The following is a 26886-nucleotide window of genomic DNA, read 5'->3' on the forward strand; positions in this document are numbered from 1 at the left end:
GAGTGGGTACGCTTCCTGCCCACAGAGAACCCATGTCGCTGGGGGAAGGCGGGTGGCAGGTGATTTTAATCAGTGACGTGTGGTATAAAGAAAACAAACATAGTTATGTGACAGGGAGAGGTGGTCAGGGAGTCTTCTTGGAGGAGGGGACATCTGGGAGGAGAACCGAGGGAAGGGAGGAGTTGCCGGCCATACAGGTCAGAGAAGAGCTTACTGGTAGTGGAAGTAGCATGTGCAAAGGCCCTGGGGTAAGAACAGGTTTGGCTGGTCTGAGGACAGCAAGAGACTGGTGGCTCTGAAGGGGCGTTATGGAAGGAGAGGGTGGCAGGTGGGCTTTTGGGGGGCCTCGTTGGGATTTGGGAGTCGCCTGAATTTTACCACAAGCTCCCACTGCTGGGGGACTGAAGCAGCAGAGTAGCACTGCGAGTGGCAAGCAGAGACAGTGCCGACGGTGATGGCTTGGGCTCGAGCACACAGGAACCCGGGAGGACTCCCCGGTGGTGGTGGTGGTGAGCCTGGAGAGCTGGGCGAAGGGCAGAGCCACCGCCGGAGGAGGCGGAGGATGTCGGGACCCTCCCTCGGACCCATCCCTTGTGCCCCATCCGTGGCGGCGGCCAGGACCAGCTGAGGGGCTGGCTCTGACTCCTAGGGATTGTTGGGCTGCCAACAAGGAAGGGGGCCCAGGGCCCCAGAGGCAGAGGAGAGGGGCCTGCCCTCCCGGGGGGGTGGTGGTGCTTAGGCACTGGCCGGCTGCTTCCCGTTTCCAGTTGATAACGTGCCTGTGAGAACCAAGCAGGGCTTCGCCTGCCTGAGGGGGCTGAGAAGGGGGTCTGTGTGCGCCCAGCCCGTGCTCTGACACACGCGCCCCCACCGGAGGCCCACGCTCCCCCCGCTCCCCTCCCCGGAGCCTGACGGTTGCCTGAGGACGCCCTGGGGGCTTGAAGCTGTCGGCAGCTCAGCGGTGACCCAGTCTCCCCGTCTGAACCCCCCTCTGCCCCCTGAGGTTTGCCACGAGGGTTTGGGAAAACTCTGGGGAACTCCTGGTAGGGGACCTACAGGCAGAGAGCCCCCCACCAACTCAGCTTGGCCACCTCCTTGTCTAGGAAGCCCTCTGGGCCCCCAGCCTTCCCGTTGATGATCATTTCTAGGACCAGGCCAAGACAGGCTCCCTGAGTGGTCACGGGGCCTGTGCAAAATGAGTGCTCCTCGGGGAGGGTCCCCAGGGCACCCTGGGGTGGGAATGGCCCGGGGGACCAACGCACGGGGGCACAGCCTCCGGGCAGCACGCTGCTCACGCTACGGCCTGAGTGTCAGAGAGAAATGCCGGCCGGCCGGGCACCCCGCTCGGAGCCCTGAGGGAGCGGCGGGAGGGCGCAGCGGGGGCTCCGCACCCCAAGCAAGGACCGCACAGTCCACACCATGAGACGTTATTTATTTATTCCCCACCCTCGCAAACCTTCAGGTGGCTCTACGGACACATCAGACACAAAGCCACACTCAGACTGCCCCTAAATACAGAAGTGGAATTTAAGGATTCACCTGACCACACATGGCCTCGGCCCAAGGACGGACTTTTCCCCTTCAGTGCCGTGGGGCGACTGGGCAGGGAGGCTCGAGCACAGAGGGAGGACTGGGCAGGGCTGCCCCTCGTCCACCCGGGCTCCTGCACCAGGCCCGGACCCAGACCTGCTGCACCCGGCCGGGGGGGGTGGGGGGTGGGGGGGGGTGTGGTGCGTGAGGAGTGACCGAGCAGCTCCCGCTCTAAGTAGAAGGCACTCCGTGGTACGGGGTCAGGGCAGACTGTGGGTCACAGACGTTTCTGGGGGGCCAGGGGTGCACCCAGCCTGCATCCTCACCGCCACTGGGCCCTCCCACCTCCCTGAGGGTGGACGCTGGCCGGGAAGATGCCAGCTCCGGCCCTGCAGACCTCTGGGGTGGGGCGTCTCCAGGTTGGGGTCTGGAGCGGGGGGGGGGGGGGGGGGGGGGGGATGTGTTTGGGGCAGGCTGGGCCCAGGGACGGGGGATCCCGGCCTGGGTGCGTCCTCAGGCTCGGCCCCACCCGCCGGCTCTCCCTGGCCCGTCCCTGTGATGTGGTTTCAAGTCCACGCAGGGCTGGGGCATCCGCAGGGAGCGCTCCGGAAGGCCACACGCTTGGTGGGCCACAGGGTGAGCCCAAAGCCGGCAGCGTTTTTCACTGTGCTGCACCTTCTAGCCCTCCGCGGGGCGGGCCTTCGGGTGCCGGCTGCTGCCCCAGGGGGCCCTCACCCCGGGAGAAGGAGATTTCCAGGAGGATTTAAGCAAAGTGTTTTTAAAGAAACCCACAGATCGCTCCGGAAAGGAGAACACGGCCGTCCAGCGTCGGGACGAAGCGGCTGCGGTGAGGACGCGTCCGGGCGTACCCAGCAGGGGACGCTGCTCACGCGGGCCCCTCTCCACCCTGCCAGCCCTGCTTCCTGGGGACCTCACCCTTCTGGGCCTCGGTTCCTGCCTCCCGCAGCCTCTTCCGGAAGCGCGCCCCCGGCCTGCTTCTGGGGGGCGGCAGAGGGTCCATGCCCAGGATCTTGTGGATCTGCCGGAACGCCAACAAGCGCAGGGCGTGCTGGGGGCAGACGGCCAGTCAGGACCCTCCCACTGCTCGCCGCTGGCCCTGCACCCACGGCCCAGCGCGGACACGAGCTCACCGGGTGTCCTCGACGACACCCTTCCAGCAGCCACAGAGCTCGGGGCACGCGCGGGCTTGGGGAAGCGCACTGCGCCGGGGCCAGCCGATGGCAGGATGTTCCCAGGAAGCCCTCGGAGCATCAGCCCCTTTCTGGGCTCTCTACCGGGACTCCAAGTCCTGCATCGCCACTCGGCCGTGACCGTGAGCAACTTGACTCTTCCCGTTAAGGGCAATTCGTAAGCGCCAGGGTCCGTGTGGGTTTTGTGCCACGGGGAGGCTTTCTTACAGATAAACTTGCTGACAAAAGGGAAACCACAGCGGGGGGCTGTGCGGGCCAAGCTGGAGGCCACGGCTGGGTGTCGTCACACCCTGAGACGTGGGGCCACGGAACACCCAGGGAAGTCCCAGCCAGCAAAGCCCCAGGTGTGCACCTGCCTCACTGTCATGGCAGCTTCGGCCCCGAGCCAGGCTGGCCCTGCCCTCGTCACCCACAGGCCACCTGTTTCTACAAAGGGAAGGAGAGGGGGAGGGGGAACCCCACATCGTTTCCGGGTCCACGCGTAGCCGCAATCTGGGCGGGGACCCCGGTGCCACGCCCGGCCTGTCCGAGCTGGCCTGGACTTGGGAGCCACACGTACCACACGGGCCGGCTGTCCTACCTGCGCACTGGCCGTGAGGTCCTCACGCTGCTGGCAGGTCATGGGCCCGAGGGCGTCCCTCTGGTCTCTCTCGCAGGGATCCTGGATCCCAGGCCCATCTTGTCGCCGAGAGGTGGGGGCCGCAAAGGACAAAGGACCCAGGGGAAGAGACCACCACCGCGGTTGGGCGGGTCCCACGCAGGGCCCACCCACTGCCCCCAAGCGTGCACCAGCCACACCCCTGTGTGCGCCTGCGAGAGCCCTGGGACAGGACAGGCCGGCGGCACATGCCCCCTGCGCGGCCTCTCCTGTCACTTCACCTGCCACCATCCTATGCCCTAAAATGACGGGAAAGCCCCGTTTCTGCATCTAACACCTCGATGGCTCAGCGCACTGTATCCCTTTGACGCCCGTTATCTGCGACCCTGCGTGGTTCCTTTCCCGACATTCCCAGGGCTCTCCAGGGCTGCACTGCCCCAGGGCGGGCCCCTCCCTTGCCCGGACCCTGGACCCTCGTCCCTGTGCTGCTTCTGTGGCATGCAGTGTCTGTCTGGCTCCCTTCCCTTGTCTGCCCGGGACAGTGCTCCCAGGGTTTGCAAGTGGCTCGTTCTGTGCCTGCCACACCTGCTCTACTGTTCTGGGCTCCCCGGCCTGCGGGACTGACCTGCCAGGAGCATCCCCGAGGCTACACACTCCAGGACGCGCCTCAGGCCGTCCCCGGGACTCAGGGGCCCCTTCGTGCTGCTCAGGGCCTTCTCCACCAGCAGCTCCATGGCCTGGGCCCCGCGGGGACAGAAAAGACGACGCCGTGCCTCAGAGGAGAGCACTTGGGCCAGCTGGACTCTCCCCCGGGCGACAGCTGCGATGCGCGGGGTCTCCAGCAGACCCTGGGACGGAGGCCCCTAGCAGCACTGTTCCTCGCCCCCACCCATCCTTGACTTCTGAGGAGGAGGGTGGTCCCTGGGGCCTCGTCTCTGCCTCCCCAGGGGGTGGCTGCCAGCAGGTTTCTGCGCCTTCTCCGCCTCCCGATTCTCCATCGGCAAACCCTGTGCACAGTAACACTGCAAACTAGGGTCAAGAGGGTTGAAGAACTGCTCTCTGTGACCCTCGTGCATTTAGTAAGGGTCAGATGACCCGTTGACCTGCTCTGGCATGCTCCCCTCCCCAGGGAGCCCCCCTCCCTGTGGGGAGCAGTGGGGGGGGGGGTCTTGGGGGCGGGATCAGGACAAGTGTGCTCTCTGGGGGGGGTGGTGCTTCTAGATTTACAGGGAAACAGGCTCCTGGGGAATGCGGGGCCCTCTCGGCGCCCAAACGGACCCACGTGTCCCAAAAGGAGTGGTGCTGAGAGCAGCGCCTGCCTCCTCTGGACACGGGGCAGAGAGAGCCCTTGGTCTGGGAGACGGTCCTCGTGGGTGAGTGAGGCCAAGGATGGCAAGGCCAGGTGGGAAGGGTCTACTTGTGCAAGAGCACGGCTCTGGGGGGGGGAGAGATGCTGGCAGCAGAAATGCACGCGGAAAGCAAACGTCCGTCCCCCAAAGTAAATGAGATGGACAGACTCAGACGTGCCGACAGGTGCACGGACACAGCACGGCAACCTGGGGTTTGGGGGCACGGGTGCCCTTGCCTCTGTCTTCTCTCCTCTCCCCCGACGGGCCCCAGGACTGACTGCCAGGGGCTGTCAGAGCCATGGGGGTCTCCCCTTCGGAAGAGGGAGGGCACGCACCAGGCGGCCCCGAGGCCAGTCCTGGGCCCCCTTGCCTCACGTGCTCTCTGGTTCTGCCTGTGAGGTTGCCGGTTCAAGGTAACGGCAGTCTCATGAGGCTGTGCTCTGCAGCAGGCCTCCTCCTGGCCCCGACGGACCCCTAGGCCGCCCCCTCCCCACCACCCTTCCCGGCTGCTCAGTTGGGCCCCTTTTTGGAAAGCCCAACACTGGGAAGGGGAACCTCTGTCTCAGAGAAAATGAGGCCTGTCAAGGCTGTTGGAGGCCCTTGAGGGGCTCCCCAGGGCAGGGCCAGCCACGGGGTGCTGCTTACCCAGGCCGGCAGGGCCCCCCAGGTGGGCACGTGCTGGCAGAGGTCACGAAGGACCCTGATGACAATCACGCACGGCTGTAGGCCACTGGCTCGAGCCTGGGGGGGGAAGAAGTACACCGTTAGCTCAGGAAGCCATGCGCTTGTGGCCTTGGGGACAAGGGCTGACCCTTGGGGAGTGAGCCTGGCCGGGAGGGACTCTGGGTGTGGCACAGACCCACTGATCCGGCCCAATTCAGAGCCTCCAGTACCCGCCATCCCCCAAAGCAGTCCGGGTCACTCCTTTATGTTTCTGACAAGGGTCAGGAGGAAACCTTGTCGGGTCAGTGCTTGGCAAGGAGACGTGGGTAGCCGTGCAGACGGCTGTCTCCCACAGCTGCATTCAGAGCCCGCTCCCGAGCGCCGGGACACAGACGGAGGCCCCCTCCGGCCCCCTGACCTGAAACCACTTGGCGTGGCGGAGGGCGGCCAGGGACTGAAGGCACTTCTCTGGGCTCAGGATGTCTTCTGGGTCAGGCTGAGGCACCTGCCTTCCTTCTAGAAGGAAAGGGCCATGTGGGCACAGCGCCCCTCACCACCCCCCTCACCTCCCTGGGCCACGTGGCCCGGCCCCTCCTGGGAATCATCTTGTTATCTGGAAGGCACCGGGCTCCAGACCATCTCTCCTCCAGGCCACGCAAGGACCAGAGAAATCATTTCTGTGGAAATGCTCTCCCTCTGCGGGAGAGCTCCCACGAGGACAGAGTGCAACGCTGGTTACCGAGCACCTTCAGTGCTGACGCCCTCGGTTAGCAAATCACAGTTCAGATGGAAAACGATGAACTAAGCCAGATTTCCAGACGCTTCCATGTGCATCACAGCAAGGGAGAGAGCAGGCTGGACGGGAACAGGTGCCGTCCTCGAGGGCAAAGGCCCCACATCTGGGGGAAACTCAGGGGCCTTTTCCTGCGGTCTTTCCCCTGCTTCACGCTCTCCGCCCCTCGCTCCGGGAGGCCCCGGGTCACAGAGGTCAGGCGATGGGACACAGCTTTACTCATGCAGCGGTGTCCCCACGGGTGGGTCACAGCCCAGCCACTGCTTCAGGCTGAGGTGGAACCGGCCGGGGTGGGTCTGGGAGGAAGGCATTTCGCCTCCGGTGTCGCCCTCTGGTGACAGCCAGCCTGGGGCCCGACACACTTGTGGGGGACACAGAGGGGCGCCCTCCTGCCCACCCGTCTAGGAGCCTCGGATCGCTCACACTGCCTGACGCTCCCAGGCTGCTCTTGTTCGTGTGTTTGAGCAAACCCTAGCGGGGCCTGCAGCTAGGACTTCACGATGTCTCATCCCGCTGTGGTTATTTCTTACGTGACCATGACAACTGGTGATGGTTCCCGCCAATGGTTCAGGGTTCTGCTCCCCCAAAATTTAAGCGATAAAAATGAACTGATTTAAAGAAGCAAGTTAGGGGCGCCTGGGTGGCTCAGTCGGTTAAGGGTCTGACTTCAGCTCAGGTCATGATCTTGCGGTTCATGGGTTTGAGTCCCGCATCGAGCCCTCCGCTGACAGCTCAGAGCCTGGAGCCTGCTTTGGATTCTGTGTGTGTCCCTCTCTCTGCCCCTCTTCTACTCATGCTCTGTCTCTCTCTCTCTCTCAAAGATAAACGAACATTAAAAAAAGTGTTTAAAGAAGAACGTTAGAAGTTCGTGGCCCTCCGCTGTGACCAAACAATCATGAAGGGGGTTCAAGAATGACTGGAGTTTGGAAAACAGTTCTGGGGGCTGCTCCACGAGGTTCTGGGGCTCCGTGAGATCCACGGTGTGTTCCTGGCAGCCGGCCTTCACCACAGCAGTGACTTGAGGCCCCTGCTGGCCCCTGGCCTGGCCCAGTGCCCTTCCCACTCTCTCAGCCAACCGGCCTCAAGCCCTAGAGCCCCCATGTCTCACAGGAGAGGCCTTAGGACCCATGGGGTTGCCTGTGGCCCCTGCTACACAGAATCAGCTGAGCTCCCAGGGACCCAGCACAGCTGATCTCCCTGGGGTGGGGAGCAGGTGTCTGTGCAGGCCCGGAGGCAAAGGGAAGAGGGGGACAGTGCTCTGGAGCTCATGTGACTGTCGCCACCTTACTTCCTCTGTTGCCCCAAGGCCCAGTTCTTACCTGCCAGCAGCATCCAGGGCTGGCAGAAGTGCCAGAAGGCTGGTGGCTGTGACCCCCTCCCCACCCAGAGCAGAGGCAGATGCGGCCCTCAGTCACCAGGGAGCGTGGGGAGTGGGGCTGGACGGAAGGGCCCGGCCACACCTTGGTCCGTGGAAGGGTCCTCCCGCATCAGGGGCGAGGTGACAGACACAGCGACCCTCATCCTGGGCTCCTCGCAGGAGGAGATGATGATGTTGGCTTCGGGGTCAGAGGAGACCTCATACTCGTCTTCTGTCACCATCTGTGAGGTGCAAGTGTGACACGAGTCCACGTCAGTGCAGCTGAGAAGCAGGCGTAAACGAGCAAGAACGCGGTCGAGCGCCAGGCCCTGTGCTGGGCGCCTGTAGCCTCCGGAGGACTGAGACACAGCCCCCACCCTCTAGGAGCCCACACGTGTAGAGATGCGTACAGAAAACACCCTGCAAGTAGGTGCCTTCACATGTAAAGAACGCCCGCCGCTCAACAACAACAAAACCAGCGATCCGATGAAAAAACCCCACAAAACCTGCGAGCGACAGAACAGGTGGTTTGCAGAAAAGAAACGGGGAAGACCCTTTTTACGTGATGACACAGATTACCCCCACGCTAAGAAAGAAGCAAATTAAAACTGTAATGAGGCACCAGCATCGCCTCTGAGGACAAACCTCAAGAAGTCGAGGGGCAGCTGGGCTGGCAAACCTCTCTATAAACTGCTGGAGGCTGACCTGGCAACATCTACCAGAAGCATCTGGCCTCAAGCCTTTGACCAGCAATCCTGCCCCCCATCTTTCAAGCCCCCCCACCTTCGCCTCTAGCTCCATCCTGACGGGACACACACCTCCCACCATCCTGACGTGCCCCCTCCCTGCCAGTGCTCCCTCCTTGGCATCAGACTTTCACTTCTCCACAGACAACACATTGGAAGTTAGCTTGCTCTTGTGCATGTTCGCTCACCTCCTGACCAGAGCGGGGACCCCAGAGGGCGAATCTGGGTCTGCGCGACCCCCGGTGCTGGATTCTCCCAGGAACAGAGACAGACGCCAGGAAGGAGAGCCTCCTCCACCCCGGGAACTGATTTTTTAACGCGAGACCCATTTAAATCATGACGTGCTCTCAGCCCTTCCCCGGTCACTGTTTCGGGTGAGAAAGTCCCAGACAGTCCAGGGGAGGAGCCCAGGCCATGCGCCGCAGTCCCCTCTCGTCTCCCCTGTGAAGGGGGAGGGTCCCGTGCAGTCCTTGGCACCAACTGCCCCTGTGGTGGCTGGTAAGTCAGCACCCTCAGTGACGGGACACTGACATCTTGAGTCTGACCCTAAACTCATTTTATAAAGGAGCCCGAAGTTCCTCCTCTTGTCAACTTTTGTACAAAAACAACCCGGTCCGTGTCTAGCAGACTCGCGCGGAAACACAGCCGCCCCAGCCGGGAGCCCAAGTGCCCGCCACGCACAGAGGCCGGGCTCTTACCGGGAGCTGCCGGGGCAGCTGCTCCGAGATTCTCCGCAGCAAGGTGTGGGTGGGCTTCTGCGAGCAGAGCAGGGTCAGCTGCACCGTCCTGTCCCCCCGCAGGAGGAGGCCTTTGGCCAGGAGGCCGACCCGCATCACGCCCTTCAGGACCCGAGCTCTGGGGGAGCCGCTGCTGTGGAGACAAGCCCGAAAACGCGTGAGACCCGCAGGGGAAAGGATCTGGAGAAGGGAGTGCTGGCCGGGGTCCCCCGCTCCCACAACCACGGGCGCCTTGCTGGGCCTCTGTCTCGGCTTCCCCATCTGGGAAACGGGCACATGCGCCTTGGAACAAGACCGGCAAACTGCGCACGCTCAGTAAGGGCGGGCATTGTTACTACCTGCTGTTCTCTGCATTCTGTAAACGGCCACCAATGGCCATCCTTGTGGCCCCTGGTCTTCGGCCAGATGGCGCCACCCACACGGCCCCTGGCTCTGTGCTCCCTGAGCGTCTCTGGGGCCACCGGGCCCCCACCTCAGCTCCTTGGCTAGGAGGCCCAGCCAGGTGCTCGGCCGGGAGTCTGCCCTCTCTCCTCAGGCCCCGAGGCATCCGGCCATGGTCCCCAAGTGCCCCCCTGAAGCTCAGGCCAGCTTTGCGCAGCGTGAACCTAACTACAGCATCTGCCCCAACGCATCACCTCCCGGTGCTACCCCCTCTGCAGGTGGGGGACACCCCAGTTCTCCCAGGCCGACTCGCGGCAGCCATCCTCTCCCACACTGCCTCCCTTGGTCCCTGTGTTCCAGCCCCACGAGGCCGCTTCCCTCGCTGCGCCCCGCCTGGGCCCCTCCCTCGGCGGGTGTCTACACAAAGTCCCCACCGGGCTCCAAGAGCTGCCACTCTTTGTCTTGTCACACTTCTCGGGATAGGAGGGGACCTGATCTGTTCAAATCCATTTATGTTACCCATTTTTATGTATTTCTTGGTTTCTGGACGACAGAGCGCTAGAGCCCAACGTGGCCTGAGAGGACCAGGTCTGGGAGGCCACCAGCCAAATCCAGCCCAGAAGGGCTGCGGACGGGGCTAGAAGCAGACTCCACAGACTCCCACCTCCCACGGGAAGAGGGGCAGAGAGCCGGGGCAGGGCGGGAGTGGGCGGGGGGGGGGGGGCAAGTAGACAAAAAGGCGCAGAGGTTCGTCAATCAAGCTGGATCCCAATTCACACAGGCCGTAAAACAAAACCACCCACATTCTGATCTCTGTGGGACAACGGAAATTTTGACCCTGCTTGTTTGACGATGGTAAAGGGTGACTGTTAAACTACAATGGTGTTGGGGTTTTGTTAAATCGCGAGTCCTTGCTGTTTAGGGACAGCTACTGAAATCCTAGAGGGCACAGACTCAGAAGGCTTCCTTCCAAGAGACTGAGGAGACCTCGTGTGGAGTCCGTGGTTCGGGCACCGGCACCTGGCGCTCCCCCGGGCCTCACTGTTCCATCAACTTCTGTGCACGCTGGGGAGCTTCCACTATACAAGAAAAACACCCAAACCTGACGTGCTCTTTCCAACAGCGAATAACAGAACAGCCGTAGGACGGCTCGCTACGATCCTTGTAAAGAACGCATTTCCAAGTTTTGAAAATTAACCCAAGGACAGAACACGCGGCATGCCGTAAGCGTTACGTGAAGGCTTAAAAGAGCCAGGTCAGCTTTGTTGTTCGGGCACAGGGCAGCTGCCAGGCTTAGAGAAGGGGGGGGGGGGCAGGGGCGTGCAGGGGCAGCACGGGAACGCGCCCTGTGGAGGCTGACCCGTCTGGGTCCCCACCCCTACTGTCCCGGGGCCACACGACTCTGCAGCTGCTGAGTGCTGTGGGCATGCATGACATTGTGCTGCTGGGGGGTAGGGGGGGTTGGTGGGGGGGGAGACCTGAGGAAGGCCTGCAGGTCCCAGGTCTGCCTGTGTCCACTGCCCGGCCTCCATGTTCAGTGCAGGACCACTGGGGATCCTCTCTCTCCCCTCTCTCTGCCCCTCCCCTGCTTATGCTCTCTCTCTCAAAATAAATAAACTTAAAATCATAAACAATAAGCAAATGAATAAAAACAGAAAGAAAACCCATGTGCTGGGAGAAAACCGGAGGGAACACGGGAGCGTCACGTGAAGGGGTGCGGCGTGGCGCTCCCATGCACCCCACACAGCACCAGCCCAGGGAAGCCGGCCCTGCGCCCCTTGGAGCAGGGCTGAGGGCAAGGGTCACCCTGAGGCCAGACCAGCTCTCGTGTACCGGTGAGCGAACCCTACACCCGGGCAGACCTCGGAGCTGGGAGGGGGTTTGGCCGTCTCTGCAAGGGCGTCAGTGCAGAGCAGAAAGAGCGCCTCTTTGCACCCCTGTCCACTGTCCTGGGGGAGGTCCCGAGTCTGAGCCCGGGGCTGACCCTTCGGAAGTCACTCACAGGTAGCACCAGGCGCTTCCTGAGGGCGCAGACCCTGGTAACAACCAGACCCCAAACGGGTCGACGCCACAGGGCTCCTCTTCTGCTCAATGTCCAGATCAGGCTGAGCCAGGGGACCGGGGGGTGGGGGCAGGGGGCGAGGGCATCGGGAATTTAGCAGGGGCAGATTTGTGGCTGGGTCGGTGGGGGATGCGGTTCTGGAAACAAGGTGGTGAATGCCCTCCGTGCCGCCCAATCGGACCCACGAAAACGGTTCAGGCAGTAAATTCCGGGTTACGTTTTACTGTAACACAGATAACTCCACGAGGAGCCGAAGCAGCAGGCCCCGGAAAGAAGGGACTTGGAAAGGCTGACTTCCTCTCCGACTGCAGGCGGAGGGGCTTCCCTGCCCCAAGTCACAGGAAGGAGTCGCGGTGATTCATGGGGGCCCAGCGGCATCTCCCGCTGGGGGGCCTTCATCACCCTGTGAATCACACTTATCTCCGTTCTGCAGACCAGGAAACAGATGCCGTTAACCCTTCGTGAATGGCACTGTAGATGCACCTTCCATAGGAAACGTCAGTCTGGGGAATTTTCTGCCCGTGGCTGGAAAGTCCCAGAGACCGCGGACAGCTCAGAGGCCGTCCCAGGTGAGGCGGCCTCTGCCCTCCTGCCAGCCACGTCCTGTCCAGAACGGCTCGAGGTCACCCCTGGGCCCTGGGAACAGAGAGGAGCCTCCACTACCTGTGCTCGCCGCCCTCCTGCTCTGGGCTTCCGGAGCTCTCCTCGGCCAGCACGTCGGACACCAGCTTGAGGGCGCGCTCCACGTGGGAGACGGCCTTCTGGACGGCCAGGAGCTCCTCCTCCGTGGGGTAGATGGCAGCATGCGTCCACATGACGTGCCGGTCATCGCTGGACTCCGGCCGCCGTGTGGGCTACAGGCAAAGGGGAGAGTGTCACAGGCGGGCTGAGGGGCTCCAGCACCCGGCAGGTAGGGGAGGGGACGAGCCGGGTCAGCCCCGGCTGCTGCAGGGCACACGCAGCCCTGTCCGGGGTGGGGAGCCCCGGAGCCAGGCTGGCTCTGGGGGTGGCAGGCAAGTGGCAGCAGAGAGCCAGGTGAAGGAAGGCTAGGGACGCCCGGGGCGGTGAGCCAGAGAGGACCCAGGACTGCGTGGGGCCAGTGGGCTCCCCTCTGTGGTGGTCTTTGCAGCCCCCTCGACGGGGTCCTTCCCCTCGGCAAGGTGGGCACGGGGGGCTCCCAACCCACCCTGGCCCAGCGTGCGTGGACAGATGGACGCTGAGGCTCCAGAGGGAAACGGCGACCGGGGCCCCACAGCTAGGAGCGCCTGTGGCTGGTGATGGGACCCAGGCCTGGGCCCCCTGTCCGTGACTGGTGATGAGGCTATGGCCCTCAGGCCCTCCAGCTCCCACCCCTGGGCACCCCTTGGGGGTCCTCGTTCAAAGTCATGCTCCTCACTCCTAGAAGATTCAGGTCCTTGTAGGGAGGGCCTGAGAACCTCACCCACCCGTGGGGCCTCAACCACGGGAGGCATTCGGCACAAAGACAAGGCCGCCACCCACCAGAGGCGAGCCAGTAGGTGCCCCCGGCCTGCTCAGGAGGGAAGGAGGCGGCTGGTCAGGTGGCGAGGGTCCAGGGTGTTCTTCCTGGGCCTGTGGCCCCTCCTCCAGTCGCCTCCTACATAGATCGTAGCGCCTGTTGGGGGGAAGAGGGGGGACAGGTTGCTCTAAGCAGCCGAGGGTCCCCTGGGCTTGTCACATCAGAGCGATGCTAGGTGAGGTCGGGGCTCCAGGACCTCCAGGGACAGACACAGTAGACTGATGGGGCCCTGGGAGCCCACCTCCAGGATGTGGGTCCTGCACAAATGCCCACCGTATATCAGGGAGACTGAGGCCAGGCGGGTCGGGAGAACATATGCCAAGGGCAAGAGGCAGGGAATGAAGGACAGCTGCAATCCTGAGTCTGTCCTGGGTCTTGCTCTCCAGCTCAGACACTGCCTGGACCTTCCGAGCATCAGACACCATGTCAATAATGCTTCGAACCTGCTCCAGAGGGCGAAGGAGGATGTGACAAATGCATGGGTGGTCAGGGGACATGAAGATTCAGGGGGACACAAGGAACCCTAAAGGTTCAGGCAGAGACCAGAGGTCTGGAGTACATAGGAGGTCAGAGGGACACAGATACCAGGGGATCCTGGGGTCAGGGAGACGGAGGAGGTCGGGGGACATAGGAGATCAGGGGACTCTGCGGTCAGGGGGACAGAGGTGGTCAGGGGGACATAGGTCGGAGGACACCGGGGTCAGGGGGACACAGGAACTCAGGGGAACTGAGGTTAGGGTGACACAGGAAGCTGGGGGACACAGGAGGTCAGGGGAACTGAGTTCAGGGTGACACAGGAGGACGGGGGACACAGGAGGTCAGGGGAACTGAGATCAAGGGGACACCAGAGGTCAAGGGACACCAGAGGTCAGAGGGACACTGGAGATCAGGGGACACTGGAGGTCAGGGGACACCGGGGTCAGGGGGACACCAGTAGTCAGGGGATACCGGGGTCAGCGTTCACGGAGACGCGGGGCGTCCCTGTGAAGTGGGGCCCAGAGCGCCTGTCCCGTGGCTGCCGTGGCTGTGCCGTCCTGCGTGTCTTACGAGATGCTAACGCAGGCCCTGAGCCTGACCATCTCTGCCAAGGGCGGTGTCCCCTGCCCACCTCGCAGGGGTGAGCACCCGGGCCTGGGGCCTGAAAGGGAGCAGAGGGTGTGCGGGAGGGTGAGGCAGCCGGCGGGGCCCGCGCACCTCATCTCGGCGTGCCAGCGCCGCATCCCCTCCAGCCGCTTCCTGCTCAGCTGCCTCTGCCGCCTCAGCCTCTCCTCCAGCAGCTTCCGAGCTCTGGGGCTGGGCGCCACTGCGATCGGAAGGTCAGGGTCCACTTTTTTCTGGAAAGGGCAAGAAGGGCTGTGAGACGGGAGACCTTCCTTTAGACGAGGGCCCGGAGCCCAGGGAGCCCACACGGCCTTCTGTGGCCCGACTCGAGGCCACCCAGGTGTGGCCACAAGAGCCCACGCTGCCCAGGGAAGAAGGAAATCGGCAGCACCGCGAGACCCCACGGCCGACCGCTGACCAGTCGCCGCAGAGCCAACCCAAGATGTTTATTTCTAATCAAGGCCGCTCGGGGGAAGCGGCATCTGTGTGGAATTCAGCAATCCGTGTCTTCCAAAGTAGCTCAGATTCCCTCCTGGACTCCGTGTTGAGCGTTTACTTCCATCATCCAGAAAGCGCAGCACCGTCTAAGCAGCATGGGGTGGGAAGAGCCCGCGTGTCCACTGACGGAGGAGCAGGCACACACGGCGTGTCCACCGTGCACGGGAGCGAGGCGCCCACCCCCGCCGCCCCGCGGACGGACCCCGAACACGCGACGCTCAGGGAGGGAGCCGGACGCGAGAGGCCCCGCGGGGTGTGAGTCCGAGTGTGTGAAACGTCCAGAACAGGCTCATCCACGGACGGGAAGGGGGCTTGTGGGGGAAACTGTGGGGGCAGCTAATAGGGGCGGGCTTCATTTGGGGGTGACGGAGTGTTCTGGAATTACAGAAAGGCGATGGCCACAGCTCTGTGCAGACGCAGCAGCAAAAGCCACGAACCCGTGTGCTCACGTGGGTAAAGTGTGCAGCGTGCGGATGACGTCTCAATAAAGCTGCTAAAGAACGGGGAATAGCCACAAGCCGCTTTTTACGTGGGCTGTGCACAGACACGCGCAAGGCCGTGTGCACGCGTGACAAGGCCCGGTGCCCTGCACACCTGAGAGAGGGAGACAGCCGGCAGCCCCTCTGGGTGAGCCCACAGGGCTGAGGGACCCAAGAGCCCCCCCACCTTGTGTGGGGAGCGGACCCCCTAACAAGGACCCTGCTGGCGCCGGAAGGCCCTCGGCACCCGCCACCCAGACCCCTTGACCCCTTGGAGGCCGGGCTCCCCGAAGATGTGGCTCAGCCTGGACAGGCCGACGCCCCCGTGGCAGTAGCAGCCCCTCGGCCGTGACCTCCCGGCCCCCAGGTACCCGCTCAGCCCCGAGCCCCGTCTCAGCTGCACACCAGCTCGGGCTCCCGGCAGAGGCCGGAAGAGAACCCGGCTGGGGCTGGGGACAGGAGGCGGCCTGCGTGAGCCTGTTCTGCGTGCTCCAGGACGCCCTGCAGCATCACTCAGGCACGGGTTTTCCCACCACACGTGCCGCAGCAAGAGACCACGCGCTATGAGCAAACGCAGTTCTGGGTTTTCCTCCCGGCAGCGGGAAACGCCAGGTCTGGATGCCGCTCGAGGGGCCGGGGTGGGGGGGGCTCAGCCTCGGGGGACAAAGGAAGGATGCGGACCCGGCAGGTCCTCCCCAGCCCCTCGCACCTTGTACTGGAGCCGGTGCCGCCGTCCCCTCACGTGCAAGTCCCTGGCGGTGCCGTCGTTGAAACTGCAGTCACACAGCCGGCAGTGGAACCGGATCACCTTGCCCTCGTGGTTACACACCTGTGACACAGAGCTCAGCTGAGTTAGGGCTGCCCCGCAGCGGGTCTGGTCTCCGGGCAGGGTCGCCTCCCGTCACCTCCAGGGCGCCGGGCCCTCCTGGGGGTGCCCAGGCCCGCGCGCTGGCTTCCGGCCTGCCAAGTAGGTTTCAGGGTAGCCGGCCTTTCACCAACACGCCCGCCAGTGCCCCGGGCCACCTCTGCCACTGTCCCGCCCCCCTCCTCCTCCCACTGCCCCACCCCCACCCCAGGCAACAGTACCCACGCCCAGGCCGGTCCCCGCAGGGCTCTGGCCTCCGCCCTATAGTGATTTCCACCCATCACAGGCCCCTTCTGTGTCTCCTCAGGCTTTTCAGCACCTTACTATCTCCTAACTGCCCAACCACAGGGCCTCCCGTGGCAGCAATCTATCTGGGTGGTTATTTCTCCAGACAAGACAGAAGATGCTGAGTTGGTCAAACAAAAACATCACCCTGAGGACAGAAGAAACGCTAATGGTTTCAGCCACGGAGGAGGAGGAGGAGGCGAGGCTGGGACTACGGAAGCGGCCGGCCGGGGAGGCGGCTTCCAAATCTGGTTCTAGAAGGCTGCTGGAGGCAGGCCTTGCAGGGCCACTGCCGGGGGCTCTGGGTGGTGCACACCGGCTGCTAAAGCCCGAGAATCGCGTGCCTGCGGGGAGAAGCTCGGCAGGACACAGATCCCCCTTTCTGCCTTCCTCCCAGCGGGAAAAGGCTCAGGAAGTGCTGGTCTGTCTCAGGATCTGAAGCCCAGGGCCCGGGCCTTCCCGCGGGCTTCTCCCGTGGACAAGTGTGTACACCACAGGTGGAGAACGGGGCGAGGTCTTGAAGTCTGGGCCCTGCCCAGATCCTCTGCCACGGCCCAGTGACAGGGTGGGGCGCACACCGATGGCCCCATCACGACGGCTGCCTGGCAGTTACCTCCTCCACGTAGCCTGGGCCCACGGGCTGCACATCACACCTTCCAGAAGCTTCTGCAGAGCCTCCTCCGGTGGGCGGTTCCCTAGACCCGTCTGATACGAGGTGTGTCCCTTCGGGGAGTCTGCTGCCCGCTGCCTGCGGCTCGGGGGGCCCTGGAAGGGAGGACTGCGCTGCTTACAGCCCGCTCCGGCCGGAGACCACGGCTGGCTTCCAGTCCGCCAGTGTGGAGGGTGGACAACATGCAAACCGAGGTCTCCTGCTGCCCGGTCACCCGCACCCCCAGCCCCCGTGACGTCAGTCAGTCAGATCCAGGTCCCGAAAGACCCTTCTGGGCCAGCCTGGGCCGCAGCTGAGAGAACAAGGCCCACGCAGGGTTTGGCGGAAATCCGAACGCATCCACAGAGAGCCCTGTCGCCGCCCCCCCACCCTCCCGCCCAGAGGAGCCCCCAGCCGCTCCAACTCTGCATCCCTCAGGTGACGGAGGACAGAGTTCCAGGTGGACTGGGGACACGGTCAGCCCAGCCCCGTGGGGCAAATTCACCGGGCCTCACGGGGGAGACCCATCTGTCAGCCATGCTGCTTCATGGTTTCACCTTCAATAGCACGCGGTTACTCAAAACACGGTGCTGCTGAGGCTCAAAGTAAGGTAAGTCCTCCCCCTGCTTCCCGGGTGCAGCAGGGCGGGGGGCGCAGAGCCTGTCGGCCGGACCTGGGTCTGAATCGCATCTGCACCGCGTGTGAGGTGGCCGGGGCCTCGCCCCACCTCTGTTTTTCCCTCTGCAAACTGGGATCGTGACAAAAGCTACTTTTGAGAGTCGTGGAGGGTAAATCAGGCGGTGCCGTTAAGCGGTTGGTGGAGCGAGGGCGTCACGCACAATCCTAGCTACCCGCCCTGCTGGTGCCACCTGGCTGCCTCCACTGCCCAGGCCACGGCGGGTGCGCCCCCACCCAGGGGAGGCGGGCTGCAGGTGGAGTGGCAAGGAGCCCCCCTTAACTTCCCGGGACCCACCTCACTCATCAGAGCCCGCTTTGTTCGCCACGAGCACCGGGGTGTGAGAGGCGCTACCACGGTGTGGCCGGAAGGTGCCTGCCTCTCCCCATCCCCGCCCTCCATCCAGAGGCTCGACCCTCCAGAGTCGGGATGGCGGGCACGCACGCACGCAAGTTAAATGGACAAGCGCTTCCTTGAAATCCCAGCGTGAGGAGTCAGGGCGGGGGTGGCTGGCTGTGACGCACAGACACGTACCCAGGCGCGAGGCCTTCAAAGCCGCCGGTCTCCTGGCCGGCCCTGGCTTGCTCGGGGCATGCGCGCTGGGGCCGGCGGGGGCTGCGGGCTTGGCAGAGGCCGTGGAGGGACTCTCCGCGGTGAGGGGGGCCGGCCCGCTGGCGCCCGCGGCCGTGGCCGAGCTGGAGTTCCCCGGCACGGGTTCTATGGGGGGGATGGGCTTCCCCAGCTTGCCGTGCAGCTTGAAGACCTGGAACAGACCCAGGTCCCCCGTCAGGCCTTCTCCGGGCCTCCTCGGCCTTCCCGAAGAGACGGGAAGAACACCGAGGGGGTGTGCGGGGCTGGGAGCCTACGGAGGGGAGGGCGCCGCCCCCACCGCAGCCCCCAGTGACACGCCCGGGCTCTCCAGCCCCACTCCTTCTAGAAGCTCCCTCCTGCTTCCAGGCCCTACCAGTCCTGCGCAGGCAGGACCTAGAACACGTCGACACCCTGTGCCGCCTACACCCACCCCCCTCCAAATGGCACTGACTCGGGCCGAAAGGGCCATTTTCTGCAACCCCAGCGCCAGCCCCGGGCCCGGCCCGGACGGGACACAGTGTGTGTGGCGAGATGTGTGGCCAGAGGCCACTGCTACGATGTCCACGGACACACTCCACCTTCTTCAGGGACGTGTGGACACATCCACGGACACAGATGCACCCGGGATCCGGTCACACCCCATCCTCGGCATCCCCCGGCCCCCCGTCAAACGTACTTACTGGGAGGACTGACGCCAACTGCCTCTCCCTCCGTCAACTGCCGTGTTCGCCCCGGGTCTGACGCTCACAGCTCAGACCGGCCCCCGCCCAGAGCTGGCTGCGGGCTCTCCCGGACCCGCAGGGCAGCCCACCCTTCCGGGGCCCCGGTCCTCCCGCCCGCACCCCTGCGCGGCCAGGCCCGGGCATCCCCTCCCCCCCTTCCTCCACCCGCTTGCTTCCCCTCCTCCACGGGTCGCTCTCTCCTTTGAGGGGTTTGTGGGCTCCCTCACGCCTTTGAGAGCCTGCCCCGGCCGTGCTGGAGACAAGGCTCTTGAGGAGTGCAGGGAAGACGGGTCCCGCGGTGGGGGGCGGGAGGAGGGCCAGCCGTGAGGGAGGGCACCTGGAGGAGGTTCCCTCCTAACCCTCCTGCTCAGTAACTACGCGGCCTGAAGCTGGTTCCCCAGGAACGTCCCCTCCCGCCCTCGCCACACGCCCCCCGTGACCGGAGTCACCTTGCAGGTTACCACCACCACCTGGGAAGGGGGCTGCTTTTCCAGAAGCTCGCTGTGCAGCACGGGAAGAGCAGACCCCCGGGGGAGAGGCAGGTGTGTCCCGACCTTCCCTCAGGTGGGGATCCCAACAAGTCTCTCCATAAAAGGACACACTATGTGCATTCTGAAGGCCGCACAAAAATGCTGATGTTAAAATAGGAATATGGGGCACCTGGGTGGCTCTATCGGTTAAGTGTCCAACTTTGGCTCAGGTCAAGATCTCAGGGTTTGTGAGTTCGAGCCCACATCTGCTGACAGCACAGAGCCTGCTTTGGACCCTCTGTCTCTCTCTCTCTCTGCTCCTCCCCTTCTCTCTCTCTCTCAAAAGTAAAATACAAAAAACCATAAAATAAATAAAATAGGAATACATATCAAAAGCACTGATGTTAAATAATTTCATATCACTTAAAACATTGCCATTAAAATTGACATTAAAACTTAGCATTTTAGGGGCACCTCTGTGGCTCAGTCAGCTAAGCGTCCACCCTCGGCTCAGGTCATGATCTCACAGCTCGTGAGTGTGAGCCCCGCGTGGGGCTCTGTGCGGACAGCTCGGAGCCTGGAGCCTGCTTGGGATTCTGTGTCTCCATCTCTCTCTGCCCCCCACCCCCCACTCGCTCGCGCGCGCTCTCTCTCTCTCTCCAAAATAAATGAACATGAAAAAAAACTTTTTTTAAACTTACTGTTTGCATATTAGTTTAATTTGACCCATTTATCTTTAAAAAGCAGAACTTCAAATGGAACACGTAGTTGATGCCCTCAACACACAAATGCTTATTTCCATAAACACGTAAACACACCTACAGCCCAGAAGGTTCCCTCTGGGGTCCGGGTACGAGGCCCGGGCACCGCTCCATGCTGTCGTCCCACAGGCGGGGTGACTTTAACAGCAGGGAGCTGTCTGGCTCCTGAGGAAAAGCTCCTTGCCTTTGGCGGCCGCCCCCTCCAGCCACCGGGCTGTCACCTGGGATTCCTACCTTCTGGTGCTTGGCCCCCCGGATGTGAGCGGCGTAGGCATCTGCCCCAGTACAGGACACGGCGCACAGGCCACAGCGCAGCTGTGTCTGCGCCCTGCTCGGGCTGCCGTCAGGCCGGGTGCCCATCTTCTGAGCCGCCTGTTTCTTCCTGTGCTTCTGCCCTTCTAGGTGCTCGACGTAGGTCTGCAGGCAGAGAGGGAGAGCGGCCTGAGGGGCGTGTGTGCGGTTGACTCGCGGGGGAGGCGGGGGCCTGTGGCCCCCTCCCCGTCCACCGGCCACCAAGCCACTTTATTAAACCCCGTCAACAGGCTCAGAAGCTCAGGCTGAAAAACGTCAGGTTTCTTTTTCTTTCTCTTATCTGAAAATCAATAAGCAAGTGTCCTTGAAGAAACACACACGTGGTTTCAGAGGCTTCTCCGAAGGAAAACTCTGGCTGTTCAGAATCTGACCTCGGAAACCACTCAAGGACACACACGACCGCAACAGCAAGGGCCCGTTTCCTCGTTGGAGCGCGGCTACGAGGGGTCCACGCGAGGGAGGCTGCCAGGACTCACAGGCCCGAGCCCAAAGGATCTGGCGGCGTCTGGCAAGTGACCGGACTCCTCCCTGGGAATCCTGAGGACGAGGCCGGCCGCAGCGAACACCCCCAGAGTGGGCCCGCTAAAGCAACGCGCTCTGACCATGCCAAGGGTCAGCATGCCCTGCAGGGAAGAGATCTCGGGGAAACCCACACGGGCTGGTTCGGGGGCAGGTGGGAAGCGGGGACAGGAGCAGGAGGGGACACTCTCCGGAACACAGGAAACCTGTGAGCATTTACCCAAGCAACAGCAGGTGCGCACGCGCACACACACACACACACACACACACACACACACACACGGTGAAAGCCTTGGGGCAGAGAAGAGTCTAGAAGGACAGAGCCCACTCTGGCCTGCGATCCCCACGCACCACCCTAGTTAAGCCCCGCGGCTGCCCACAACCCGGGTCCGACCTCTAGCTCCATCGCCACAGCAAGTGCGAGTTCCTGGGTGCCCGGCCCCCCCCCCGAGCCCCTGGCCTTCCCCTGACACGGGGAGGCGGTGATGCTGCAGTGGAAGGACAGAACGGCCGGCAGAACACGCTGCAGAGCTCCAAGCTCAAAGCGACAGGACGCGTTTGCAGTGGCCGTGCGGCTACCGGACTCCTCGCCGTAAACGCGTGCGTCGGGTGTGAAGAGAGACAGGGAGACAAAGCAGGGAGGAGTGCTGGGAGAGGTCCCTGTGCCCCTGGCTGCACGGTCACCTGGGCCGCCCCAGGGGGAGAGGCTACGGAGACGGACGCCCGGAGGACAGGCACCAGTACTGCCCGGGCCGCGGGAGGCCAGCCGACGGAGCTCCACGCACCAGGTGATAGAGTGGCGGGCGGGGGTGGGGAAGGGCCAACTCAGGACGCCGACGTGGCTGCAGAGGCGGGAGCCGGCCCAGGTGACAAGGTCACACTGAGCAAAATGCACGCACACGTGCAGGTGAGGACAAGCACAAAGAGAGTGCCGTGGGGGCGCCCGGGGGGGCCCGGCTGGATCAGCGTCCCACTCTTGATTTCGGCTCAGGTCACGATCTCACGGTTCTGGAGTTCGAGCCCCACGTCGGGCTCCGTGCTGACAGCGTGGAGCCTGCTTGGGATTCTCCCCGCTAGTCTCTCATGAACTCTCTCTCTCTCTCTCTCTCCCTGTCTCCCTCTCGTTCCTGCACGCGTGCACACACGCTCTCTCAAAATAAACGTAAAAATAAATAAATAAAAAGAAGACAGAATTAGTGCATTGCTCTCTGTCAAGATGGAGCCCCAGCATCTGGTGACCTTTCCAGAGCACCAGCTGGGTTATCTGTGAGCAGGGCCGGGGGGCGTCCCTCTCAGACAACAGCACACACACACGCACACACAAGACACACGCACGTGCGCACAGAGCACACACACCCTTGCTCCCGCCCACCAGGCACCCTGCTTCAGGTGCACCTTTGCTCGAGCAGCCCTGCGACGAAGGTGCACCCCACCCCCAGGCCTCTCGGAACTGCCCCTGCGGCACCCGTGGCTGCTCGCAGGAGGGGGTGCTGCCCGCCTCTGCCCGTGCTCCCGCCGCCAGCGGTCAGCGCTGCGCCTGCCCTCGTGTCCTCCACGAGCGCGCCGGAAAGGCAGTTCTGATGCGCCCGTGTCACCGCCAGTTCCGGAACAGGACACCCCTGACGTGTGGCTACCCGAGGCGGCAGGACGGTCCCCAGGAAGGTCCCCAGGGCCTGCTCGGCAGGGGGCGGAGGGCAGCTGACCTGGGGGCCGGCGCAGCTGATCTTGCAGACGTCACAGTAGTGAAGCAGGGGCTGCCTCGGGCCACCCTTGGGCTTCGGGGGCTTTCTGGCCAGGCTGCCGGCCGAACCGGCCCTGGGGCGGTTCCCGGGGCCGCCCCACAGGGAGCCCGTGGGCTCTGGGAGTTGGGGGGGCGGCCGGGGGGGCAGCGGTGAGGGGCGGTGAGGACCGGTTGCCGAGCGCTCGGCCAGGTCACAGCTCGGGTGGCTCGGTCCTAGGAAGCAGAGAGAAAACCCAGACGGGGAGCCGGGTTGGCTGTGGCGCCTCTTCAGGAACGGCCTGTGCGCGCACGGAAATGCACCCTACCTGGGTCCAGGGCAGACATGGGGCTGTAGGAGGTCGGGGTGTAGGAAGGCAGGGTGGAGACGGAGGCCGCGGGCAGAGCGCTGGCGGCCGGCAGGCGGGTGTCGTTCTCCGCGCAGCTCAGGGCCAGGGTGCTGACTGGCTGTCCTGCGTTAGCGGTGGCGGCCTGCTGCAGGGGCTGCGCTGGGCCGTACCCACCGCCGGGCCAGACATGCGTTCCTTTAGTCCCTGAGGGCAAACAAAACCTCTCTGCAAAGCCACCCCTCTGCCCCCAACCTCCCGCCTCCCAGCAGTGGAAATCCTGGCCCCCCGTAGCCGTGGCAACGGGCCTCTCCCGCTGCCTAGAACCAGCATGGTCCCAGGTGCTACTGGCCTCGAACTTCCTGGAAGTCTCAGCTGCGGCTGGAGGCCGGGGCCCCGGCCTCTCCCACCCCTCAAGTCCAAGTCCTCAGCAGAACCCCCCTCCTTCCAGATCTCCTTCCAGTTCCGTCTCTCTGCCTCTCTTTCCTTCTCTCCCTCTCTCTCCTACACGGGCCCGGCCCTAGTTGAGACTTCGGCGCATATTTGAGAAGGCAGCCCTGACAGTCACACGACCCCTGGACCTCCTACGAATTGGGCAAGTTTAAAATGTGGCTCCGCGGCGGCTGCTCCCACAGTGAAGCCGGCGGCCCCTTACAGAGGCCCACCTGGCTGGCACGGCACGGCCGAGGCCGGGAGCCGAGGCTGGCTGGCAGCGCGCAGGGGATCCTGTTTGTTCTCGTAGCTGCCGGCATCCGTCGCTGGTTCGCGGCTGTAACCGTCCTGCGAGGGGGTTACCCCGGAGAGACACGGGGCAGGGAGAGGGCCCCTCAGGGCAGGGGCAAGGCGTGCCCTCACCGGCCCCACACGCGGCTCACGTTCACAGTTCCTGAGCTCCGACTCTGACAGGCCGGTTCAGGAGCTGGGGACGCAGCGACCAGCGAGCTGGACGTGGCCGCTCTCGTGGAAATGTTGACGTCTGAGGGCAGAAGCGCCGTGGGCAATGCCCAGCCTGAAACAGCTCGCACGGGAGCAGCGCAGGGAGGGTGGTACGTGAGGACGTGGGGACAGGGTTCCCCGCAGGGTCAGGACACAGAGGCCCCCACGTGGAGCCAGCTGGTGGGCTTGCAGAAGACGGAGGCGGTCAGAGCAGGGGACTAGGGGCTGGGGTGACAGCTGGGGCCAGGGACTCAGGGAGGGTCTGGGTGACGTGCAAAGGAGCCTTCGGGTCATCACGTGGAACGGGACCACAGGCAGGTGAGCGTGAAAGCAGGGGTCAGGAGTGGGCCCTGGGGACAGGCAGGAGCTCGGGGGACGGGCTGCGGGGAGAAGCCCCAGAGGCCTTGGGGAAGCAAAGGCAAGGGACAGAGGAAGAGGGCGGAGCCGAACAGAGCGAGCTCTGCCAGCGGGGCGGCCCGTGGTGCCGTTTGCTGATGTCAGAGGGGACGAGCGGTGGGCGGCAGAGGCCCAGGGGTCTGGACCACGTCTGGCACGGGACGTGCTGGAAGTTCCGAGCGGCTGGATCTCCAGGCCCAGAGAAGGGGTCGGGAAGATGGCAGCAGCAGCACCAGAAGTGCCAGATGAGCTCACGCTCGTCCCCTGCTCCCGGTCACAGGCAGGGACAGGAGCGCGGGGAAGGGACGTCTGTGTGCCCGTCTGCTAGTGCGGGCCACCCGCTGCACGCTCCCACTGGACGCTACCCGCGGCTTCAAAGGTGAGGTGCCAGTGAGAGAGAGGCCGGGCTGGTACCTGGTAGGAGGGAGCGGCGCTGGGCGCTGGGGCGGGCTCCGGGGGCCAGCTGGGGCAGGGCTGGTACCCGCCACACCCCGCCACGCCGACAGGCCCGGGGGGCTGGGCGGCCGCGGGAAACGTCGGGGTCGCAGCAGGTCCCGGGGCGAGGCTGGCTCCGGTGGCGGGGAGGGGAAAAGCCATCGGAGGCTGGGCGCTGGAACCACAGATAAACACAGGAGCCGGCTGCATCACGGAGTTCTGCGAACGCCTTCGTGGAAGCTCGTAAGTTCCGTCGGACCCTGAACGTCGGCTGCTCGGGATGCCGACAGTAATTCTGCACTTTCTCTACCTACTAGCCTTTGTTAAGACCTTGCTAAGAGAGCAGGCTTGGTTTTAAGCACTTTTCACGAATTAACACAATGTCATTAACACCTCTGTGCGTTGGGGACCCTCCTTGCCCCCGTTTTACAGGTGAGGAAAACCGAGGCACCGTAAGTGACAAAGTCAGGGCCTGAGCCCACTGGTTGACTTCTCGGCTCATCTGTGCGGGCAGCAAGCTTTATCTGGACATCGACATTCTTCTGAGAAAGCTAGACTTGAACGGTATTTTGTAACCAAGGAGCCGATGGATCCCCCAATTATTGAGATACAGAAAATCAGTTAACACGAAACTAAAAACTCTTAGTCACGAGAACGAGTTTCACTGCCGGCTTGCTCTGCAGGACGCACAGCACTGAGGCCTTTGTCCACACCACCTCCCTCTCCCCTTACTGCCACTGAGAAGGTGCCACTGTGACCATCTGTCCCGTTTCTGAATGAGGAACCTCTGAGGACACAGGTCAAGTGCTTGATCCAGACCCAGATCTCTGTGACCCAAGCGCCCCCACCCTGCTAAATATCATCCTCAAAGGTAACAGTCCGTTTGTCTGAGAGGAGCAGCATCAGAGGTTTTAGCCAACACCCGTATGGATCACAGAAGAAAGTTGCCGCAAAGCCAGCCGGGGACGAGGCAAGGCTCCAGGGCAGGGGGTCCCAAGGACAAAGGCACCGCGGCCAGCACTGCTCGAGCCCCTGGTATTTCCGCACACATTCTGGACCCAAGCCAGGCATGCGGTGACGGCTCCTGTCCCTCTAAGTGGCTTGCTGCCCAGCTGGGACGACACACGGAGCGCCCTCCAGGCCGAGCAGAATGCTGAGCGTCAGCCACGCAGAGTAAAGTGCAAAGGTTCCTCGCGGGAGCTGGGGGCCAGCGGAGCCTGGTGCGTCACCCCCACCAGGCACCCGCCCTCTCCTCACTGGCATCCTGGCAGCCAGAGGGGTCCTCTCACAGCGCACCCCCCCCCCCCGCATCCCCTCCTGTCAGATGTCACCTCCTCCGACGAGCCCTCCCCGAGTCAGTCTAGGACAGGGGCAGTACTCTGTCCCCTCGCCCTGCTGGGGTTGTCTTCCCAGTGCCACCCGATCGTCTCCGTCCCTCCCCCGCAGGAACAGCAGCATGTCCCGAGGTCTCTCCCAGCACAGCAACAGCATCGGACACATAGCAGGTGCTCAGTAAATACAGACGCGGAGCGTGAGCTTACAGGCGTCCCCCGGGGCACGTGTGTGGGAAACAGGCGCTTCTAGATTCGATCGGAGGCAGTGTCCTGGACCCTCCCGTGCCCCGCGGGCCACTCCCAAGCGCAACGCCACTGTCCAAACAACTCGGAATCCGCAGCTCTACAGCAAAAGTAAAACCCAGCTGGAAGCCAACCCTCCAAGGTAACCACTTGTTTTCGTCGCTCCCGGGAAAGCAGCAGCACCCTACCCATTAGGAGGAACAGTTCGGCTCAAGTCAGCCACTGGTGAGATTTTTGCTTCTCGGCCTACCGTTTTACAGACTTTCTTGGTCCAAAAGCAGATCAAGTGGATGCCTGACCGGCTCTCTGAATCCCCTCGGTGCCGAGACTTATCACAAAACGTTTCAAACAAAGAACACGGCGCACACCGCTGAGGTGCAATGAGCGTTGCTATTTTGCCACATTTGCTTCCAAGTTTCTTTCAACAGCGAGAACTCAATCCCCCCATCAGATCCCCTTCCCTCCCTGCCGCGACCGGCCATGAGCTTTGTGCTTTTGCCACATTCGAATTGAGTCTTCACACAGCACTGTCGCTTTTCAGTGTGATGCTGTGTGTAAAGCTACGTCCTTGTTACTCATCTGACCC

At 63.4% G+C, this 26886-nt stretch overlaps 1 protein-coding gene across 2 annotated transcripts in view; it reads right to left on the minus strand.

Moving 5' to 3' along the window:
* Positions 1-1411: 1411 nt before the first annotated feature.
* Positions 1412-26886, minus strand: part of ZFR2 (zinc finger RNA binding protein 2) — a 42202-nt gene continuing 16727 nt past the window's right edge. Inside the window, exons 2-19 of one of the 2 annotated variants that reach the window (XM_078443613.2) lie at positions 24703-24898; positions 23622-23736; positions 22939-23163; positions 22596-22846; positions 20296-20478; positions 18052-18280; positions 16806-16957; positions 15752-15871; positions 14159-14298; positions 12928-13060; positions 12091-12281; positions 8946-9117; positions 7605-7743; positions 5770-5867; positions 5334-5429; positions 3965-4076; positions 3322-3419; positions 1412-2569 (exon numbers count right to left, since the gene is read on the minus strand). In XM_078443613.2, coding sequence (XP_078299739.2) covers positions 2417-2569; positions 3322-3419; positions 3965-4076; positions 5334-5429; positions 5770-5867; positions 7605-7743; positions 8946-9117; positions 12091-12281; positions 12928-13060; positions 14159-14298; positions 15752-15871; positions 16806-16957; positions 18052-18280; positions 20296-20478; positions 22596-22846; positions 22939-23163; positions 23622-23736; positions 24703-24898 — 2803 coding nt within the window. In that variant the 3' untranslated portion in view covers positions 1412-2416. Of the gene's footprint in view, positions 2600-3321; positions 3420-3964; positions 4077-5333; positions 5430-5769; positions 5868-7604; positions 7744-8945; positions 9118-12090; positions 12282-12927; positions 13061-14158; positions 14299-15751; positions 15872-16805; positions 16958-18051; positions 18281-20295; positions 20479-22595; positions 22847-22938; positions 23164-23621; positions 23737-24702; positions 24899-26886 lie in introns of both variants that reach the window. The other variant, XM_078443612.2, reaches the window with a different exon arrangement.

Source organism: Panthera onca, chromosome A2, assembly GCF_046562875.1.
Source record: "Panthera onca isolate mPanOnc1 chromosome A2, mPanOnc1 haplotype 2, whole genome shotgun sequence".
Classification (NCBI taxonomy): Eukaryota; Metazoa; Chordata; class Mammalia; order Carnivora; family Felidae; genus Panthera; species Panthera onca.